The sequence below is a fragment of the Osmerus eperlanus genome, chromosome 23 (genome assembly GCF_963692335.1).
Source record: "Osmerus eperlanus chromosome 23, fOsmEpe2.1, whole genome shotgun sequence".
Taxonomy (NCBI): Eukaryota; Metazoa; Chordata; class Actinopteri; order Osmeriformes; family Osmeridae; genus Osmerus; species Osmerus eperlanus.
This window is the reverse complement of record NC_085040.1, coordinates 3,054,434-3,075,171: the sequence shown is the minus strand read 5'-3', so window position 1 is coordinate 3,075,171 and position 20,738 is coordinate 3,054,434. Positions and strand designations below refer to the sequence as shown.

The 20,738-nt window shown below is 41.9% G+C and overlaps 5 protein-coding genes across 12 annotated transcripts; 2 read left to right on the top strand and 3 right to left on the bottom strand.

Moving 5' to 3' along the window:
- Positions 1–266: 266 nt before the first annotated feature.
- Positions 267–2,604, top strand: LOC134009819 (transmembrane protein 272-like). The gene is made up of 5 exons (XM_062449530.1): positions 267–624; positions 1,598–1,674; positions 1,765–1,812; positions 1,980–2,186; positions 2,339–2,604. Exons 2-5 carry the CDS (start codon positions 1,617–1,619, stop codon positions 2,551–2,553), a joined length of 528 nt encoding a protein of 175 aa, XP_062305514.1. The 5' UTR covers positions 267–624; positions 1,598–1,616; the 3' UTR covers positions 2,554–2,604.
- A 462-nt stretch (positions 2,605–3,066) lies between these two features.
- Positions 3,067–16,934, bottom strand: LOC134009954 (cornifelin-like). Of its 6 annotated transcripts, none has more exons than XM_062449747.1 (5): positions 16,028–16,934; positions 14,891–15,009; positions 14,728–14,768; positions 3,693–3,824; positions 3,067–3,522 (listed from the first exon to the last, which is right to left on the bottom strand). In XM_062449747.1, exons 2-5 carry the CDS (start codon positions 15,000–15,002, stop codon positions 3,304–3,306), a joined length of 504 nt encoding a protein of 167 aa, XP_062305731.1. In that variant the 5' UTR covers positions 15,003–15,009; positions 16,028–16,934; the 3' UTR covers positions 3,067–3,303. The 6 variants fall into 6 exon arrangements, with proteins under 6 accessions (XP_062305731.1, XP_062305732.1, XP_062305730.1 ...); XM_062449750.1 differs by lacking the exons at positions 3,067–3,522; positions 3,693–3,824 and adding exons at positions 13,546–14,119; positions 14,168–14,339 and having other exon boundaries at positions 14,608–14,768; positions 16,028–16,330; XM_062449748.1 differs by lacking the exon at positions 14,728–14,768 and having other exon boundaries at positions 3,693–3,865.
- On the top strand, positions 6,750–8,308 carry LOC134010036 (uncharacterized). The gene is made up of 3 exons (XM_062449892.1): positions 6,750–7,695; positions 7,799–8,017; positions 8,101–8,308. The coding sequence occupies exons 1-3, from the start codon at positions 6,848–6,850 to the stop codon at positions 8,306–8,308; spliced, it is 1,275 nt and encodes a 424-aa protein (XP_062305876.1). The 5' UTR covers positions 6,750–6,847.
- LOC134010037 (uncharacterized) lies at positions 8,334–12,957 on the bottom strand. 3 transcript variants are annotated; one of them, XM_062449896.1, is made up of 12 exons: positions 12,577–12,957; positions 12,351–12,472; positions 11,654–11,963; positions 11,472–11,554; positions 11,247–11,299; positions 11,033–11,072; positions 10,841–10,905; positions 10,638–10,727; positions 10,220–10,533; positions 9,497–9,669; positions 8,881–9,095; positions 8,334–8,807 (listed from the first exon to the last, which is right to left on the bottom strand). In XM_062449896.1, exons 1-10 carry the CDS (start codon positions 12,743–12,745, stop codon positions 9,665–9,667), a joined length of 1,251 nt encoding a protein of 416 aa, XP_062305880.1. In that variant the 5' UTR covers positions 12,746–12,957; the 3' UTR covers positions 8,334–8,807; positions 8,881–9,095; positions 9,497–9,664. The 3 variants fall into 3 exon arrangements, with proteins under 3 accessions (XP_062305880.1, XP_062305878.1, XP_062305879.1); XM_062449894.1 differs by having other exon boundaries at positions 12,351–12,475; positions 12,577–12,956; XM_062449895.1 differs by lacking the exon at positions 8,334–8,807 and having other exon boundaries at positions 8,849–9,095; positions 12,351–12,475; positions 12,577–12,956.
- Positions 16,935–17,061: 127 nt separating the features above from the next.
- ponzr6 (plac8 onzin related protein 6) lies at positions 17,062–19,362 on the bottom strand. Its single transcript, XM_062449751.1, has 4 exons — positions 19,237–19,362; positions 18,405–18,527; positions 18,001–18,173; positions 17,062–17,639 (listed from the first exon to the last, which is right to left on the bottom strand). Exons 2-4 carry the CDS (start codon positions 18,523–18,525, stop codon positions 17,487–17,489), a joined length of 447 nt encoding a protein of 148 aa, XP_062305735.1. The 5' UTR covers positions 18,526–18,527; positions 19,237–19,362; the 3' UTR covers positions 17,062–17,486.
- Between the last annotated feature and the right edge of the window lie 1,376 nt (positions 19,363–20,738).

The following is a 20,738-nucleotide window of genomic DNA, read 5'->3' as shown; positions in this document are numbered from 1 at the left end:
GGGGACTAAACAGGCAGAGATCAAAACCGTGAAGACAGAAAAACCAGGAACGAGAAACTGGAATAGCTAGTAACAGGGAATGCTGGAAACGACTGTGAAGCACAAGAAGATCTGGCAACTGCCAGAACAGAGAACAGAAGTTAAATACCAATGACAATAGGGGAACCCGAGAACACCTGGTGAGGGGTGGAGACAAACCAACAGGTGAAACTAATCAGGGTGTGACTACATGTCAGTATCAGCACCCACCATGGCAACCAGTTCAGTTAAAGGTTGGAGAATGCCTTATATTATCATTAGTTGGGATTCCTATGTGTGATGTGTAATATTCTGGTAACTAAAAACTAGGTTTTAAAAATTTGGCACGTTGCCAATGTTTTGTACATTTCCAGTTAGGAATGCAGTTATTTTGGGATACAAGGACCGTTCAGTTGTAGCCTACTTATGCAAAGAGCAACATTCTACAAAGCATTCCTCTTCTGATTACATTCGGACGCATGCGCAGTAAACCAATTAAATGTCTATGTATTTAAGCCGAACTGTGATCTCTTCTCTGACGTTGTGAAGGTGCGGATCTGCAAACATCCAAGTACCTTTTCATAGCTGGAACACAACACACCCAAGGTATGTAATGTACTATTTGCAAGCACATTTAAACCTCTTATCAATATGCGAACCCTGTTCGTTGTCAAACTGAGCAACTAACTTGCCAAGTTTCTCACCTGTAGCGCCTCTCACACGAGGCTACACTCACGGGGGACACTCATCACGTCATGATGTAAATAACATAATGTCAAATCCGTTTTATTTTGTATATTTTTTTTAACGTCAGCTGCTGTTTTGTTATTTCGTTAGTCATTATTATACCTACCTTTTTGTTATGATATTTCAGAAGACCTTTCCTGTGAACCACACCGGCTATAATGAGAACGTTTATGCTTTTGACATGTTTGCCTGTCAGAAAATCTAAACCTACTCCGGCTTTGACGTGTGTGATCTTGTCAGCGGCAGCAACAACATGGACCAACATGAATCACCAGTTTTTCTTGTTTGTTTAAGTTATTCTATACCTACAGCAAACGATAAACACGCAGTCACACAGCGGTTTGAACAGAGAATATAGCTATACAAAACAATAGACCTATAAAACTTTTATAGCCCAATTACTTTAGGCAGTGGCTAGTTAGATTTTGCTCAGACTATTTGACCAACATGCCATATATATCAATCTTTGTTCTCGAAAAGACTCTTGACTAGAGATACGAGGTAGAATCTGGTTGGACTAGATTTAACTAAATCAGTTCTATTTGTTTCTTTTCTTCTGAAGCCAATCTTGTCATTAGGTGACAAGGGTGTGCCATGGTTGGGGTATGATGGTCGTCCACATATTTTGTAAATTACGAGGTCAGAATGGTTTCAAGGCATGGCTGACAACACCCATTTGACTGAAAAGTTATGGTAGAGCTATTATCAGTAGCATGCATGCTGATATAATCAGCCAGCCTAGAACAATTCTTCTAGAACTGTGCAAGATTGTGAGCAGATTTGACCCAGTATTGATACCCTTCATTGACCTGCCTCTCATCCTTATCTACAGGCCAGCATCAGCTCCCACCATGGCTAGTCAACAAAGCTTTATGCAGCGTCTACCAAAACCTTCCAAAGAAGTAAAAGGTTAGTGTCCTACAGTATATTAAACACACACACACGTATATTTATATTATGAGTTTGTGTTCCCATGTATGATCTTTTTTCTCTCATCAGCTAGTTTGAAAACTGGCTGTATCTTTCCTATCGCTCAGATTGCCATCGGTGAGTAGTGTTCAGATCTTAGTCTAGCACTGAAAAAAACCCGTTCTTTTCTAGGCTTACACACCCTATCATCATTATCCCTTATCTCACTTATCAGCCAGGCTGATCGTTTACAACTGTTTGCTTTAAGCCATGGCCAATTTTTTGGGGGGTTGGACCCTTCACAGGTGCTGTGTACCTGAATGACTGTCCCAGGCAAGAATATATCCCTATCTACCTGATAGTGGCCGGTGTGTTTGGGCTGGTCCTTGGCCTGTTCTCCTGCCTTCCCTGCACCCAGAAGCCTGCCGACAGCCCCCACAACCCTGCCAGCCGAGCCTGCTCCGTGTGGAGCAGCCTGACCTCCACCTTCCTCTTCTGTTGGTTCATCTGTGGTGAGTGTGTGTGTGTGTGTGTGATGAGTAGAGAGAGGGAAGGGCAAGAGTGTGTGTGTGTGTGGGTGGAGCAAGAAGTGTTTGCACAGTGTGAGTGTATTCACGAAAGGGCACACCTGTTGCGTGTGTTTCTCTCCTAACTCCTTCCCCAGGCAACGTGTGGATCTACTCCATCTACCCCCCCAACTACAACCAGACTCTGACCCAGACGGATGGGCCCTACTGCCACAGAACCCTGTATCTCTTTGCTTTCTGGAGCACCACACTGACATACATCCTGCTGGGTGTGTTTCTGCTGGTGGCCTGCTGTGCCCTGGTCTGCTGCTGCATCCTGGGAATCAACGATCCAGACGACAATGCGGTCTGAGGATGGAGGTGTGGGGTGGGGAGAGCTGCGTTTGGGATGGGAGAGCAGAAGAGAGTTGGGTGAGGGGGGGGGGGGGGAGTGCAAAGGGAAGATGGGGGGAAGAGACAGACAGAGAGCTTGTAAAGCTGCTAAACTTACTGAATTTGAAGTTACTCATGTGTGAACTGTTTTTAGCAGAATGCCGTGTTAATGTGTCTGTCTGGACACATACATAGGCAGGATTGCAAGCTACACTTGCAAATGCACAATGCAAGTGTGCATTACACGCAGTACAATGCGATCATTTTTCTATTTATTTTTTGTGTGAAATGTAATCTCTTTAAACTACACTTCTACATCACATGTGATTTATGACTGTGTTAAACTACCTCCAGTCTAATCACATAGTTAACTGACTTGTTTGTTCTGGCCGCATGATCTTATGATATACACAAATGACTATTTTTAATAGTTTCATTGATGATTCTAATGTGTCCATGTTGCTAAAACCGAAGTTAGTCCCACACCTTTTTAGAGTAACAGTTTTTTTTAATCAGTCACAGACGTAGGACTGACAACAGACAAATATTAACATGTTTTGTCAAAATAATGATACATTCCAGGCCTTAGGCATAGCGACTTGGTGTTAGTGATATAACTAGTATAAAGGCCCAATACAATGGATAACACAAGTCTAAAACCAACAGGCAATCCATTTACCTAAAATCAGTGACTAGATTTTGACAGTTTAAACCACCATTATGGTCCACGTCATGTAGCCATAGGAGGGTATAGTCCAGCCATGGGTGTGGCTTGCAGGGTGTAGGTGGGTTGTGAGGGGTGCAGTGTGACCTGCACGATGCCAGGGGGGGCGGTGGGGGTGATGTTGATGTGGGTGGGGCTGCGGCGAGCCTTGAGCTCGCGGGCCATCTGACACCAGCTGCAGCTAGAGCAGCAGGTGACCATGCAGCAGTCGTCAGCGATACTGCCCTGGTTTGGAGACGTGACGAATCATTTTAATACAGGGAATAAAGTTTCTATTGACATCCTGGAAACGATTGTAAGTCTGGTCATTCAGTCTAAATTATACAAAAAACAGGTATATATAAATGAGTTAAGTAGCATGGGATTCTTGTAAATGTATCTGTTTTGTTCTGTACCTGTATGCGGTACCTCTCCCTCAAGGTGCTCCTGAGGGCCAGAGATATAGGAGGGATCAGTGGTGGGTATGGTCCACCACTGATCCAGTCCAGCAGGGGGAGACAGTGACTCTCTCCAAGGCCTGAGCTCACCTGACACGCCAGGCAGCACGGACACCAGAACCCTAGACAACCTGCAGGGAGCATAGGGGCAGGAACAGACACACACAAACGCAAATGGTACAACGCAAATACACACACACACACAAAGGCAGACACACAAACGCAGACTGGCGCAAACACAGACAAGCACACATACGCACTCATGCAGGCGGGCAAACATGAGTTTACACACACATTTGAAGTTGTGTTTTGAATGAAAAGCATAGATGGTTGTCTGATATTTACAACACAGTTAAAGGCATAGTGCTCAAAACAACACACAGATCTGGGTGTCTTGACAGCAGTCAAACATTCCGCTGGACCACATTTCAGTCTTCGGGTCTGGGCCTCGGAACGTGCAGGGCTGATAAGTGACCACGGACATCGGCTGCACGGACATGGTTGCACTTGGGACACAACTGAAACAATTGAATCACGTTCGATCAGAATTGACTGAAACGTGTAAAGGACAAAAAAGTTTATTCCCCGCCCGCCCCCCCCCCCCCCCATGACATCATATGAGGACGGTTGTTAGGACGTCTGTCCCTGCATCCCAAGAGGGCCTGTCACCTTACAGAAAAACAACTGCTCCATTTAGTGATAGAGAAGCTGCCAGGTACAGTAAGCTACATTCTAAGACATTACTGCTTTTGAGATTCAAAGAAACTGTATTCAATATGAGGTTAGAATATCGTAATTTACCAGAATTTAGGCTGGCACCTAACTTCATTCATGTAAATACATCTATGCAACTGTTATGGTGCCTTTAATATAATTTAATACTCTTGATCCACTAAACTGTTCTTAGATTTTATTTTTATTTTTTACCAAAAATAATGTTGCAGGTTACCAAGCAACCTAACACACCCACACAAACTATTAGAGAAGAACAACATATATATTAAGAATATGAAGTAAACAAATGCAATCCAAAGAGGGATGCAATTAATATGAAATATTTGACTCAGTAAAATGAAACTGCACCTACCGAGAAAAAAGCGAGATCTGCTCTATTCGTTGTATTGACAGGCTGGAGATGGAAACAGAATATCACAGCCTAAATCCAACTCCCATGACGAATACACGCAAGCAAGCAGAGCCGTTTCAGGCTGCGTGGTCACCACTGACATCGTCGCCATTGCTGCACTGTGAACACCAATGAGTTCATTCAAGTCAACGTCAAAAGCTAGACTGAAATCCAAATATCCATAAACAGTGTAATTGCATAATGCAGTATGCGCCAGCATGCTTTTTTTGTAACCTGGCCCACAACCCGTCATTGTTCTTCCAGGCAATTTCCATCGCCTCTTGAATATGATAATAGCCAATATCTCAGTGTAACATATGGGGCAGTTTATGTAGCCTACAGTGTTCAAACAAGTAGGCCTAGGTAAGTGTCTGTAACAGAATTCACATTAAATACAAAACATGTAAATGGATGCTAGCTCTTAATTGAGATATTTCAACATCGTGATATGGCACCATACCTTTTTCTAAAATCGTGTAAAAAAACAAAAATGTCCTCTTTTTATGGAATGTCCCAGCTGGGACAATTGTACAACAACTGACTGATTCAAACCTGTTTATGCAAGACGACTTCCACGTTTCTCAAAAAACGAAAGTTTCGTCCTAGAAGGATGCTTCTCTGAGTCGTGAAGAGAAACTATGCTATTCAACAAGTTAATACAACGGCAATGCTCCTTGAGTTAGCCTTTTTACTTTAAATCTTTAATCCCTCAAAGGATCGATCTCGTGATCTGTCCTACTCTCGATAACCTTATTTACGAGTTGTTCAAAAAACATCCGGTTGTGTATCAGTCAGAGGAAGTTTGAGGTTTTCTTCAAAACCATGGGGTGGATAAAGGCCCTACTTGAGAGGTCAATATGCAATGGGTGAAGGAGGAGGGTGTAGGGTTAGAGCACATATGTCAGAGTCAAGGCCCGCGGGCCACATCCGGCCCGCGAGAAGGTTTTTTACGGCCCCTGGGATGATCTTGATTTATTATTAGAACCGGCCCGCAGACCGCAGCAAGCCGGCAGCCCGCGGGCAAGCCGGCAGCCCGCGGGCAGCCCGCAGCCGGCAGCCCGCAGACCCTGCAGCCTTGCAGCTGCAGGGTCGGGATCATGTCATCTCTGATATGTACAGTACAGTGAAGGCATTTAAAACCAAACTGACTCTGTGGGAGACGCAGATGCGGAAAGAAAATTTGAGCCACTTTCCCAGCTGCCAGACCATGAAAGAGAAGCTCTCTACCAGTGCGTTCCCGAGCGCACAGTTGGCTGATAAAATAGGTATGCTTGCCGCTGACTTTCGACGCCGATTTGCTGACTTTGAAGCACAAAAAAGCAGGTTGGAACTGCTCGGTAACCCATTTGCTGTTGACGTGGAAAGCTCACCACCAAACCTCCAAATGGAGTTGATTGACCTCCAATGCAATGATGCACTGAGGGCAAAATATGCGGCAGTGGGTGCTGCGGAGTTCGCCCGTTTCCTCCCCGACACAATGCCCCAGCTGCGCATCCAGGCTGCTCAAACGTTGTCTATGTTTGGCAGCACATACCTGTGTGAACAACTGTTTTCTTTGATGAACCTGAACAAAACATCACACAGAAGTCGACTTACTGCTGAACACCTCCACTCAATTCTGAGGATTTCCTCAGCTCAGAGCCTTACGGTGGCCGAGAGGGGCAAACCAACATTACAACATCTGAAACACTTTTACAAAGCTTGAGACAAATTTACATTTTGGAAAACATTTTTACATATCATAAAACAAAATTACATTACCAAAACACATTACCAAGTCCCGAAACAAATTTACATTTCAGAAAACAAATTAACTAGACGCGAAACACTTTTACAAGTCCCAAAACAAATTTACAAGTGGCGAAACAAATTTACAAACGACATTAGCCGGAAAGGGAATGTACCAATTCCAAAGTTGACGCGGAAGTGATAACGGAAGCGCTCAGTTTGAGTTGATGGCGGTTGATGGAGTTCATGGTGACCCAAAATGGACAGCGATACACTGGTGTTTTGCCCGTTTTGTGGCAAACATATGAGCCAATTAACTAGATTTTGTTTTTCGTGTGGTCGGTCTTTGGAGTTTTTAAATGGCGCAGACCAGAGTGAAGGACCAGATGTGTTGCAGCAGTGCATACCATATTTTAATGAGGGACACTCGTACGCTGCAATCGTGGACATGATGTCATGTTTACACGGTGTGCACATCAGCTTGAGGTCTCTGAAAAGCAAACTGAATGATGCTGGGTTATATCGCAGAAAGGATTTCTCCTCTACAAACGTCATAATTAGGGCAATACGACTGGAACTTCGTGGACCTGGACAGCTGTTTGGCTACCGCATGATGTGGCAGGTGCTCAAACAAAAGTACAATCTGCGAGTGAAGAGGGATCATGTAATGAATTTGCTCCGGGAGCTCAATCCTCGAGGGTGCGAGAGGAGAGCACGCAGAAGGTTTATAAGGAGAACCTACCACTCCATGGGACCGAACTATATTTGGCACGCGGATGGTTATGATAAACTCAAGCCATTCGGTTTGGCTCTTTCAGGGTGTATCGATGGATTTTCGCGTAAAGTACTGTGGCTTGTATGTGGATCAACAAATAATGATCCAACTGTGATCGCTCACTATTTCCTGTCATGTGTGCGAAACCTCGGTGTCATCCCCATGAGACTGAGGACTGATTGCGGCACGGAAAACGGGACCATGGCCGCAATTCAGTGCACCCTACGCCACCACCACAATGACTACTACTCTGGAGCGTCCAGCCACATGTATGGCTCATCCACAAGCAACCAGAGGATTGAGTCATGGTGGTCCATATTCAGAAAGGGAAGGTAAGTGGCCTTCATAAAGTCATTTAATTATGTGTAACCTTCATTCATTCAAACGTCTATGCTTAAAACTTTAACTTTTTAAATTATTTATCGATTTCTATAGGGCTCAGTTCTGGATGGAGCTATTTGCAGACCTTACAGATGCCGGATACTTCAACGGGAGTCACGAGCATCAGTGTCTACTGAGATATTGCTTTGGTGATGTTCTTCAGAAGGACTTGGATGAGTGTGTGAGACTGTGGAACAGTCACAGGATTCGCCCCTCCAGAACAGCATCATGTCCAGGAGGATTGCCCAATGAGCTCTACTACTTACCACACAGGTAATACTTTGGTGATAGATGGTATTTGTTTTGCTTTTATCTTAAATTTAAATACTTTTAATTATATCTTCTGTTTAACATAGGTTTGGCTCCAGAGACTGTGGATTTCAAATTGAGCAGACTGAACTGGATGCCTTTCCTGAGGCTCACCTGACAAGAGCTCCATGTGGGGACCCAAACATTCAGGAGTACTTGGACTTAGCCATGGAGCACAATCATTTACAGAAGCCAGAGTACTGGCAGTCTTCAACTGAACTGTATCTGAGATTAAAAGAAATTGCTCAGCTATGAATTGATTGATTGGGAGATTTATTGTAACGGTGGTGGAACATGTACACAAAGTGTCTTAATGTGTCATCCACAGCTTCAATATTTCAAAGTGGGAATAAAAATAATGGGTCATGGATCACAATCTAAAACAATTGTCAAAATGCTAACTGAGAATGCTCACATACCCTTACATTATAAAAGCCTCCTTAACAAATGCAACTATAACAGCAACAAAGAAACAACATTTTTAGAGTCAGAGCTCTAGGGGTTTCCAGTCATAGGGCTTATAGACAGCCAAATCCTGGACTATTTTGAATTCCAAAGTCCATTTGTGATTTAAACACACTATATGTGTCCAGGAGTGGTAATTTCAACAAGTTTGAACATGTATTTGCCATTGGGAATGGGGAGTCATCCAGGAACTCTATTTGTGGCAATGGTTGCAAGCCAGATGGGGGAAGTGATGTCAGCCCAGTTGCAAACATCAAAACGTCCTCCACAGACACAGCAGCCGCGCCTTCTGCAAAGAAATAAATGTTCAGATATACCATGGTAATGTGGTTTTCCAATTAGTTACAAAAAACCTTACAAACCTTCACAGTCAAGGAGATAGTCTGCCCAGTAGGCCACAGTTTGACTTTCTTTTAGTCTCCTATTACTCCCTGAAGGGCTGAGGTCAGGTTTGAAGAGTTTTTCGAGCTCAAAGCCAGTGAGTCGCTTTTCAAAGTGGCACAGGACAGGGGTCAGCAAAGTAGGGTGTTGCTGTAGTGTAGTCAGAAACTGAAGGGCTGAAAGACCATCTTTGAATCTACAAAGTGAACACAAACACTGTTTCACTGCTGTGTAGTGCCAACTGCATTTAAATTATATAAAGAAAACTTTTTGAGGTTCTCTTCACGACAATTACTATCCACCTAAAAAAAACATTTGGGGAAAATGGTTGTGTGATAACATTCTTTTGATTTGCACATGGAAAGGTGTTACAAACTGCAAAAAAAAATCACACGGAGGAATGACACAGAGGGCAGGTTGGCAAGGAATGGAGAGACAGACATCACATAGTGTATTACAACTGAAAGCCTAAGGCAAAACATTTGTCACAGTGGCTAACTAATAACAGATACACATGCCATGAAGCATTTTAAACAAAAATGTCATACATAAACATAAAAAAGAAAATCACCATCATAATTCAAAATATTATCTTACCTGTCAATTACAGATGAGTTGCGGTCAATAATATACCACTGGAGGTAGTCTGCCACAATTTCTTTCTTTTCTTCCACAGCAGCCACATGTCTCAGACAGCCTGCTGTCTGTAACATTGTGCTGTGTCTCATGATACATTCTTGCAGAGCATCCAATGAAGCAGCATTCTCAATCTTAAAGACAAAGAGGCATAAACACCCCAGTAAATAACTATGTACTATCCTTGCCCATTTTTATTCTGTGACATACATAGCATGCAGTAACCCTACCCTATCAAAAACTAATACATTCTGCAAATTCTGTGTATGCAATATAGGAAGTAAACATTGTCTTAAAACAGTGCAGGAACTATGTCAAACTCTGTCCTACAACATTGTAGATTTATGCTATTCTCACCTCTCGCAAAGCTTTCCCTATTTCTTCATCAGTTATTAAATTAACTGTTGATTTGAATGAAGGCTGGCCGGCAAGATAATGTACAAGATCTTCTGACAGGAAATGGGGTCCTGGACCTCCATGTACAACTGACACTGCGATCATCTTTCCTGCCATGAAGTATTCATCCTCCCTAACAGCTATGAATGAATTCATATTGCAAAATGAAAACATACAATACATTATATACTTTAAGATATTGAGGAAAAAAGCATATGCTGTGTCATCTATTTGTTTAATGATCATTAACCAACCATTAGTATAGCACACTTCTAACCCCATACATACCATTTGCATTGTAGACCAAGAACCGATGTCCTTCTGGTCCATCAAAAATGGGCCGGTCTTTCAGGTGTTTCATTAGCAGAGATAAAAATTCTCGTCTTGGACCACCAGTGTCAATTCCCTCCTCAAAAATACCAGCATCATCAGTAAATCTGACCAGCATGTCACAGGTTTCAGAATATGTTGTACGCTTGAAACCTCTGACGGCTCCATCCCAAACATTAGCCCTTGAGATGTTGAACCTGCTGACTCTTTTGTGATCAATAGGAAGTGCCAGGTTTGCTACAATGTCAGGTAGTGTAATGTCCATCTCCTCCCTGTAATGACAAAAAGTGATTTAATTAATGGATATCCCAGACAGTGCACACTTTCACAACAGTTATTTAAATACCGGAATGCCACACTCAAAAGCTAATTTTACACTGCCGTGTGTTGGAAATTCTCCACATTGACTGCAACCAGCTCCTCATCCTCTTCCTCAACACCTGGTGCATACAGGTCCGTGTATTTACTGTTGGGAAATTACAATTTCCATGTTAAAACATCTTACAAACACAAATTTCTTCCCCATGAATTAAATTGAAAGTATGTGAGTCACTATCCTTTTTTTAATTTATTTTTTACCTGTAGCAAGTCTTGTCTGGATTTGTTTCAGATGGATCCATATCCTCAGCATCAGATATTACTATCTGAAAAACAAATTAAAATGTCTGAAGCATTTACATTACATTTAGCAGACGCTTTTGTCCAAAGCGACGTACAAGGGAGAAACAACAACTCTAAGAAACGTCAGGCTGCCACAGTCTGCCCTATTACCTGTCCAGGCCGAATTGTTGCTGAATGTCCCGGTGCATCTCTAAAACATGATACAAATAATACAATTACTACATTAATTATTACTGTTCTTCAGGCCTACAATAGTCATGTAAGAATGTAAACGAATACAGGCAAGATTCCTATTGTTTGATTACCACTAGAAAGGATAAAAAATGTTGACTGTGACAAAGGCTAGATGTCAAAATGTACCTACCTTTCATCTTTAGGTTTGAGTTTGGGAGTACTTCGGTTTTGTGGTTCAAAAACCTGAGAGGAAACGCATTAATTTATCAACAATTTGTAATAGCTTCGATAACTGTTCCCTTACCCCATACAGTATATATATAAAATGGTGAAAGGTTGTCAGTATTGTCATAGATAAATCAATACATGCATTCATAAATAAATAAGTATTAAAATAAATAAATAATTGGTGTACCACTGTGTCAGCTCGATTGAATTCAGCTGTGCTCCTTGATGCGATGACAATTTCAGAATCAGAGTCTGAAGTATTATCCGTTGCTGTAAAAACAAACAAACAGATCATGTAGATAATGCAGATGCATCCTTCAGTAGAGTATCTAAAATATGTAAAAATGTTGAATCCTGAGATCCACTAACCTCCTCCTTTAAAATGTGTTTCTAGGCAAATGAAAAATGTGATCCTGCAATATGGCCTTCCTAGTTCCTTTTTATATTCTGCCAATTTGAATGGCCTTTCTGATCCAGGCACATGGACCACCTCTGAGCAGTCTGGATACAAAAGGATGTACGGTCCTTCTGGCATGTCCTTGTTAAATGTTTTCATTTTCTGGACAGCTTGTTTCAGTACATCAGGTGCTGCTACCTCTGGGTCTACAAATAACGGGAGCGTTTTCCCTCTTAGAGGTTTTAAATCAGTTCCATTTGGCACCATCAATCCAATGTTTATCTAATAAAATGACAAAGATGTATTAAACATAGGTAAAATAAAAGAATATACATACATCTGTGTTTCCCATTAATTATGGGAGAATGTGTTGTCCCTCCATGGTCTAATTGGTGCCACCACAGATTCATAGTGAGCCGAACATGTCAATAAGCTGCACTCTCCAATTCGATACAGTGTTTGCCCAATTGCTTTAGCAAAGCATCTCGCCCTGCACGAGAGCTTCTGTTATTCTGCCTAAATCTACGCAAAGATACCCTCTTCAAAGATGTTAGTTTTTCTTTTTAACTTAATTCAATCTGTACAATAAATCTACTATGATACAGATCCATTTAAGAGTCACCTCGAGTCAGACAGTCGAGTTATAAGCTAACAGTCAGTACAATTTACCTGGACGTGTTTTCGTTCTTTAGCCCGATGTCTTCCTCTCGGCCCGTAGTTAAAAGACTGACGCTCTTTGGACTTTGCACTTCTGTACTCCATGAACTGTTTGTATGATGTGCAAGGTTTTTCTGCTGAAATTAGCAAAGCTCAGTTTCAAAATAGAAAGTTAACGGCCGCTAACCAAAAGCGCTATTCACTTTCATTCAGGTAGCGAGCGTTATGCTGCACTTACTTTGTTTAGCATTATCCGGCTGTTGAGATGTCCCCTGTGTGTTTGGTCCTTCTGTCTGGTCTGCGCCATTTAAAAACTCCAAAGACCGACCACACGAAAAACAAAATCTAGTTAATTGGCTCATATGTTTGCCACAAAACGGGCAAAACACCACTCTATCGCTGTCCATTTTGGGTCACCATGAACTCCATCAACCGCCATCAACTCAAATTGAGCGCTTCCGTTATCACTTCCGCGTCAACTTTGGAATTGGTACATTCCCTTTCCGGCTAATGTCGTTTGTAAATTTGTTTCGCCACTTGTAAATTTGTTTCGGGACTTGTAAAAGTGTTTCGCGTCTAGTTAATTTGTTTTCTGAAATGTAAATTTGTTTCGGGACTTGGTAATGTGTTTTGGTAATGTAATTTTGTTTTATGATATGTAAAAATGTTTTCCAAAATGTAAATTTGTCTCAAGCTTTGTAAAAGTGTTTCAGATTTTGTAATGTTGGTTTGCCCCTCTCGGCCACCGTAGAGCCTTACCCCGAACATTGATGAACTTGTGGAAAAGATGGGACACCACCAAGTATCACCCTCAACCTCAAACAAGTGAACATTACTGTGCAATCACATATTTAGAGTTTTTACTCAGTTCAAGTTTAAAAGTTAAAGTTTAATATTTGTTTTCACTGCATGTTACTTCTCCTTAAACAAAGTGTTGTTTTTGATTAATAGATTTTTGCACTTTATTTTATTGTATTTCAATCCAATTATATTTTAAAAATATTTCAGTTGAGTGGATGATAGAAAATTGCTATTATTGTTTTTTTCTTTGAAGTAAATTTAGCCCACTTTTGCTAAAATAGAAAATATAGGCTACTGATGGTGCCTTGAATACCGGTTTCTTTCATTTAATGTTCATGTTATGGGGATTTTTATATAAAGGAAATTTGTCTTTTGTGTCTGTTGAAAATTAAAGATTACTGACAGAGCCATAAGAAAATATTGCTTTATTTATCTGATCATATTGGAATATATTTGTTAGGTTTTCAGTAGGTTCAATTAGGTTCACTAGACTATATGCGTCATTTAAAAAATTTTCAATGAACATTCGAACAGTCCGGCCCTCGGCTTGTAGCTAAATTTTTTATTTGGCCCTCCGTCCATTTGACTTTGACACCCCTGGGTTAGAGGAAGGGGTGAAGGAGGAGAGCAGGGTGTAGGGTTAGAGCTGCAAGCGGAGGCGCCGACAAAATCTCCAACACAGTTCACATTGTCATTCATTCAAGAGACTACTAACAGTTTTGACCAGATTCGCTGTATTTAATGTCAAGAACGTTTTTATTTTCGATTTGTGTTTACAGTTCGCCATAGCGTAGCTTACAGTGTAGCATCATTTGAAAGGAAAGTTTCGTTTGGGTTCTTTGAAAGACCATACAACAAATATGAAAAGAACAACAGGAGAACCGAACTGACTGATTAGAACTTTCCCCTTTCCTCATAGCTTGGACCATGTCATTCAAGCAAAGGCTTGTACTGTTCAGCGCCAGGTGTAGCTTGCATGTGGTAGGGTTGCTGAGCTTGCATAGCGTAGGGTTGCTGAGCTTGCATGTCGTAGGGTTGCTGAGGGGGGTACATTGCACCTGGACTGGCATGGTGCATGAAGGTGGTGGTGGTGGTGGTCTGCTGGACTGCAGTGCGACGAGCCTTGAGCTCACGGGCCATCTGACACCAGCTGCAGCTGTTGCACCAGAAGATCATGCAGCAGTCGTCAGCAATACTGCCCTGGTTTGGAGACATGATGAGTCATTAAAATAAAGGAAATAACGTTTCCATTGACATCCTGGCATTCCTTCTGAGTGGTTATGTTTACTGGGCTCTGTAGACATCAACAACCATCTTAACACAACATGAAAATGATATTTTGTTTCCAGAATAATTCCATCTTCCATCAAATAATTCCATCAAATCTTAATGGCAGTGATGTCACTATGTGTTGCAAAGTTAAGAAGTATTACTACACTTCTAAAGGTCGAAGTGTTAGGTTCTGTACCTGTATGCGGTACCTCTCCCTCAAGGTGCTCCTGATGGCCAGAGATATAGGAGAGATTAATCCACCAATGATACAGTCCAGCATGGGAAGGAAGGAACTCTCTCCAAGGCCTGTGATCACCTGAGTCCGCAGGCAGCACGGACACCAGAGCCCTAGACAACCTGCATCAAGCATATGGGCCGGCAGGAACACACACACACACACATTTACATGTGCATACACAAACACCCGCAGTCAAGCACCCATATGAATGTGTTTTGAACACGTAAATGGTGGCACTTACAGGTGCTCATGTCTTCACAGCAGTCACAGGTTCCGCTGGTCCACATCTCAGTCTTCACGCCTGGTGCAAGCAGAGCCGTTCCAGGCTGCGTGGTCACCACTGACATCGCCATGGCTGCACTGTGGACACCAATGAGTTCATTCAAGTCAACGTCAAAACCTAAACTGTAATCCAAATATCCATAAACAGCGTAATTCCAAAGTGCAGTATGCGCCAGCATGCTTTTTTGGTAACCTGGCAAACAACCCGTCATTGTTCTTCCAGGCAATTTCCATCGCATCTTGAATATGGTAATATCCAAACTAATAAATATCTCAGTGTAACTTGGGGCAGTTTATGTACAGTGTTCAAACAAGTAGGTAAGTGTCTGTAACAGAATTCACATTAAATACAAAACATGTAAATGGATGCTAGCTCTTAATTGAGAGATTTCAACATCATGATATGGCACCATACCTTTTTCTAAAATTGTGTACAAATCCCAAATGTCCTCTTTTTATGGAATGGCCCAGCTGGGACAATTGTACAAAAACTGACTGATTCAAACCTGTTTATGCAAGACGACTTCCACGTTTCTCAAAAAACGAAAGTTACGCCCTAAAAGGGTACTTCTCTGAGTAGTGAAGAGAAACTATGCTATTAAACAGGTAAAAATAAAAAGGCAATGCTCCTTGGGTTAGCCTTTTTACTTTTAATCTTTAATCCCACAAAGGATCGATCTCGGGATATATCTGTCCTACTCTCCATAACCTTATTTACGAGTCGTTCAAATAAGATAAGGTGCTTATATAAACATAGGTTTCAGGTTGTGTATCATTCAGAGGAAGTTTGAGGTTTTCTTCAGAACCACGTGGTGAAATAAGGCCCTTACTTGAGAGGTAGATATGCCATGCTGTGTATGCCCGTTCCAATCACATTCTAAACTGATTTGAACTGTCTTATCTCTATTCTAGATGGACTAGTCCTAGATCACCTCTAGTTTGAGGGTTTAGTTGTACTTGAATCTAAATCACCTCAAGTTCCTAATAAAATATAAGAGGTGGCAGAGATGCACCCTTCACACTACACAACAGTTGTTTTTATGAACTAATGTTCCTAGATTCCTAGATTGTTTTGTCATCTTATATGAGTTCTTACCTTTTCTTCAGTAGGTCTCGTCACAAAAGCTGTACGGCTCTGGGTGTGATGAAGATTCTCTTCTCAAATTCTCGATAACCCTCAGGACCTTTCTTTCCTGTCCCAAACGAAACATCCAATCGGCTTTCAGCAGCACTATGAAAATACCATCCTGTGGTTGTGGGTTATTATGCTTCCTGTCTTAGTCAAGTTTGGCGTGCCATGTCCTTGGTGTTTTTTTCTTCAGTTTTTATCATAATAGTTTCAGTTCCTTCACTTTAATCTGTGGTTAGAGTCAGGAAGCAGGTGCTGTTGCAGGGCTGGCAGAATCTGGTGGACTCCAGGGTGTAGATTTTTGAAAAGATTTTCAATTTAACTCATTACTGTGGAACGACTTGATCAGGTTTTTGGTCTAATGGTCTTTAACCATTCAAAGAAGTTATTCCAGTCAGATTCTGATAGTGTCAGATAACAAAGATAGTAAGGGAGTAAGGGTAGTAAGGGAGTCAGATGGCTGAGCCGTTAGGGAATCTGGCTATTGCTCAGAAGGTTGCTGGTACGATTCCCGGACGTGCAAAATGACATTGTGTCCTTGGGCAAGGCACTTCACCCTACTTGCCTTGGGGGAATGTCCCTGTACTTACTGTAAGTCGCTCTGGATAAGAGTGTCTGTTAAAATGACGAAACGAAAAATGTAAATGTAGTAACATACAGTATTTTGTCAGTAGGATTGGCTTCAGAGGTGTTCAGGGGTTGGGAGGGCATGTACAGCGACCTGCACGGTGTCTGGAACCACGGTCGTCAACAGCGCTCCCCTGGACCAGGTGTGTAGGGAAACTACAAGTGAGTCATTGGAATACAGGACATTGGAGTTCTATTGGCATCCTGGTGTTCATTGTGAGTGTGTGTGTTGTGTTGACTGAGGTTTGTAGACATCTGCAAGGTGTTACTGAGAGAGATACAGGAGGGATTATTCCACCACTGACCCCATCCAGCAGGGAGAGACAGAGTTTAGCAAATACATTATTCTTTACTTCATTGCAGTGTAAGCAATGTCAGAGTCACAATCCATATTTTATTATTACATATATATTGTAAATGCATTACCAGTATACCTCAAACTAAGGGGCTTGGTATTGTTGAAATATTACCAATACAACCCACCTGATGTGGATTATACATAAAAAATCAACAGGGGAACTAGCAAATGAGAATTAATCAATGACTAGTCAAATACAATTTTAATTGTAGAGCACTTTTTCCAAGCTAGGTCACAGAGGGCTATACATATGTCTGTAAAACTGGACCTTTATCAACTTAAAATCCTCAAAGCAGACATGGAAAAACACCCAGGATGACTCAGAGAGAGGGGATAAAAGGAAGCATCCTGTATTAAACCCATACATACACTAATATTCTCTTAACATTTGTCTTTTAAAATAACCAGTTGGGCCAATCATCTATTTGGTCCATGTCACTTTTAACTGGAGAGGTGAGGGCCGTACGGGGGCTGGGAGGGGTTCATATTGATCTGGATGGTGGTGTTGGCCCGAGCCTTGAGCTCACGGGCCATCTGACACCAGCTGCAGCTGGAGCAGCAGGTGACCATGCAGCAGTCGTCAGCGACACTGCCCTGCAGGAAGCGTGGAGAGGGAAGGTTTAAGACGTGATGAGTTATTCATAACCACTAAATAATGATGATGTGGTGTTTTATTCATGTTATGGCTTGGCTGACATCTTCAAAGTCTAGCTTGTTTCTTTCATTTAGTAGACGCTCTTATCCAGAGCGACTTACAGTAAGTACAGGGACATTCCCCCGAGGCAAGTAGGGTGAAGTGCCTTGCCCAAGGACACAACGTCATTTGCACGGCCGGGAATTGAACCAACAACCTTCTGATTAATAGCCCGACTCCCTAACCGCTCAGCCATCTGACCCATCTTAACTCTACATATAGAAACAGTGAGATATGGTGCAAGAGTATAGTGTTCTGTACCTGTATGTGGAACCTCTCCCTCAAGGTGCTCCTGAGGGCCAGAGATATAGGAGGGATCAGTGGTGGGTATGGTCCACCACTGATCCAGTCCAGCAGGGGGAGACAGTGACTCTCTCCAAGGCCTGAGCTCACCTGACACGCCAGGCAGCACGGACACCAGAACCCTAGACAACCTGCAGGGAGCATAGGGGCAGGAACAGACACACGCACACACACACACATACATTTGCATAGACAAATGCATACACAAAGGCAAGCCAGAAGTCCGACACATAGAAAACACGCACAAACACACATTTGAATTTTTGGGGGAGGGAAAACATGTCAAATATGAATAGACTTGGAATGTCCTCTTCTATTTACAACACAGTTAAAGGGATCGTTTCGCTTCATTTGGCACTAACAAGTCGGCATGTCTTCACAGCAGTCACAGATGCCGCTGGTCCACATCTCAGTCTTCAAGCCTGCTGCAGCCAGGAACGTCCCAGGCTGATGGGTCACCGCGAATACCGGATGCATCGCCATGGCTGCAACGTGGACACCGATAATCATGTCAATTTTTTGCGGGACCAGTCCCAAAAACGTATAAAATAAGGTCATTCATATCACAATTTATCATCCGATTTGTTACAACACATTGTCTGCACAGACATCTCAAAAGCTTTTTTTGATAAAAAAAAGACACGCTCTTGCCTCATTTTATTTCCTTCCTGTATTATATTCTTGAACACACCTGTTTTGTCTTTGCTTTACTTTACTTACCTACCATGTATACTAGTGGACTTTTCCCATTGCATAGAACATATATATATAGTTTACAAATCCATAAACACTTTGATAGTTTGTTAGATTAATTCGTATGTGTTATATACTTTGTTTATGAGAATGATTAGCTCACTTAGCATTTATGTATTAAACTAGAAAACTGTCGAGAAGAACAGACCCAACCATTCCAATGTAGCTGGAAAGTTTACTTGTTAAAAATGCCAAATGAACCTGAAAGCTGGAAATAAAGGTATACTAAGGACATACTAAACGAAACAATATAAAGAACACATCTACAAAAATTCTCTAAAAAAAGTCTTAGCTGTACTGTTATTTCTCTCTGTCATTTCAGTATAATATCCCAGGATAAAAATCCAGGAACCATGTCTAGAGTATCCATTCTTTTCCATTGAATGGAATACGGAAAAAGGTTTTCTCAATAAATAATAATTACACACATAAAAAACATACCTGGAAGAAAAGATTGGTTTCTTCTGTGTCTTAAAAGGTTGAGATGAGGAAAACTGAAGTGAAAAGACTGAATTGAAGCATTATGAACAAACACAGTCTCCCATGTCACAACGCACACCCATATTTCCCTATTTTCTGGTGACTAAATTTGTTTGGGATCTGTAAACATCAGTAGAAGAGAGCACATTGTTTAGGGAAGTGTAAGGCTTACAGTTTAGAGGGAACTTAAAACAATGTATGTGTGTAAAAGACTGACTGGATGGGAAAAGCTACTACCACAGAATTTGTTAATTTAGAAAAAAACTATAGCTGTCATTTCAGTGTACGGTTAGACTTTAAGTGTGAATTATTTACCCAATTGAATTGTCATTATACTATTGTGTATGCTAGACTGTTAACTGGGAGTGGGCACTTTCTGGAAACCTAGAAACAGGATTGGCTCGTCATCATGACATGATCATGGCTCAGAGAAACAGGATGAGCAGGATATCCATGAATCTTGTAAGTACCCCCATCTCATACTGTTTGCCCTAGAGAAAACAAACCCACAGCAGAAGAATCAGCAACTAAGGAAGTACAGAAGAATAAACGGCAAACAAGGATCTTCTGTGTGTAGTGACAGGTTAGGGTGCAGGATGCCCAGCAGGGGAAGGCACACTTACACAATACACATCCCTATCATCACCAGCAGCTAGACAAACCTACATAGACACACAGAAAATACCTTTCACAACTACACAGATCCATTACCTGCGACCGTGAAGGTAATTCATGTGTCATTTGCTTCACACTAAAGAATTGGCCCATTTATTTCAGTACATGGGGTCAGTTGTCATAAGTTAAATCCAAAAGATAAGACAATGTTTGCCAATAGTGTTTGACTCTCTGGTACCGGTACAGCCTGAATTTGCTCATTGAACCCAGGTGGGTTGTATGTCAAACTGCAAGTTCAACCAAAGAGACATGAGATGAGAAATATGTATCAAACAATGAAAAGTCCTTTATTGCCATCATCAGTACACAAGACCAGACATATACCTGACAGTAGTGAGGAGTGCTTCAACAGACCTTCTTAGACACGCGCGCACACACACACACACAAAACAGTCATACAACAGAAGTGATACAGATACATAAAGGGGCATACAGTGCCATCACACACACACGTGATGTATACAGGTAAGACAAGTACTCACAACCACGAGACAGTGTTCCAGCGCTCTCTCCTTCCCATGCAAGCATGCACAACTGAACACAGGTACCAACTCTCACCATCTCTCGCTCTTCCAGACACACACCAAAACAAAAACACATTTGAGCAGAACAGGGGCAGCAGCACAATTCATAAGTGATTCTAAATTTGACCACTCGAGAGTCTGGGTTCTGCAGGAGTCATTTACTTGGTTTTCTGTGTGATAAATATCAGCCTGGCCGTTTCCTCCCCCAATACAGAGTGGCGTACGATGGGTGGTCTGTTTGGTGAGTGTTGAAAGTCAGATACA

Excerpts from the sequence above, each read along its gene's own strand:
- LOC134009819 (XM_062449530.1), top strand. The coding sequence starts at position 1,617 with ATGGCTAGTCAACAAAGCTTTATGCAGCGTCTACCAAAACCTTCCAAA. Across the intron at positions 1,675-1,764 it reads ACCTTCCAAAGAAGTAAAAG|CTAGTTTGAAAACTGGCTGT; the intron begins GTTAGTGTCCTA and ends TTCTCTCATCAG. Across the intron at positions 2,187-2,338 it reads CTTCTGTTGGTTCATCTGTG|GCAACGTGTGGATCTACTCC; the intron begins GTGAGTGTGTGT and ends CTCCTTCCCCAG.
- LOC134010036 (XM_062449892.1), top strand. The coding sequence starts at position 6,848 with ATGGACAGCGATACACTGGTGTTTTGCCCGTTTTGTGGCAAACATATG. Across the intron at positions 7,696-7,798 it reads TCCATATTCAGAAAGGGAAG|GGCTCAGTTCTGGATGGAGC; the intron begins GTAAGTGGCCTT and ends CGATTTCTATAG. Across the intron at positions 8,018-8,100 it reads CTCTACTACTTACCACACAG|GTTTGGCTCCAGAGACTGTG; the intron begins GTAATACTTTGG and ends TGTTTAACATAG.
- LOC134010037 (XM_062449894.1), bottom strand. The coding sequence starts at position 12,745 with ATGGACAGCGATAGAGTGGTGTTTTGCCCGTTTTGTGGCAAACATATG. Across the intron at positions 10,906-11,032 it reads CAACAATTCGGCCTGGACAG|ATAGTAATATCTGATGCTGA; the intron begins GTAATAGGGCAG and ends TTTGTTTTTCAG. Across the intron at positions 10,728-10,840 it reads CCAGACAAGACTTGCTACAG|TAAATACACGGACCTGTATG; the intron begins GTAAAAAATAAA and ends ATTTCCCAACAG.
- LOC134009954 (XM_062449744.1), bottom strand. The coding sequence starts at position 15,002 with ATGGCGATGTCAGTGGTGACCACGCAGCCTGGAACGGCTCTGCTTGCA. Across the intron at positions 14,769-14,890 it reads CTGTGAAGACATGAGCACCT|GTTGTCTAGGGCTCTGGTGT; the intron begins GTAAGTGCCACC and ends TGCTTGATGCAG. Across the intron at positions 14,340-14,607 it reads GGGAGAGGTACCGCATACAG|GGCAGTATTGCTGACGACTG; the intron begins GTACAGAACCTA and ends TCTCCAAACCAG.
- ponzr6 (XM_062449751.1), bottom strand. The coding sequence starts at position 18,525 with ATGGCGATGCATCCGGTATTCGCGGTGACCCATCAGCCTGGGACGTTC. Across the intron at positions 18,174-18,404 it reads CTGTGAAGACATGCCGACTT|GTTGTCTAGGGTTCTGGTGT; the intron begins GTTAGTGCCAAA and ends TGCTCCCTGCAG. Across the intron at positions 17,640-18,000 it reads GGGAGAGGTTCCACATACAG|GGCAGTGTCGCTGACGACTG; the intron begins GTACAGAACACT and ends CGCTTCCTGCAG.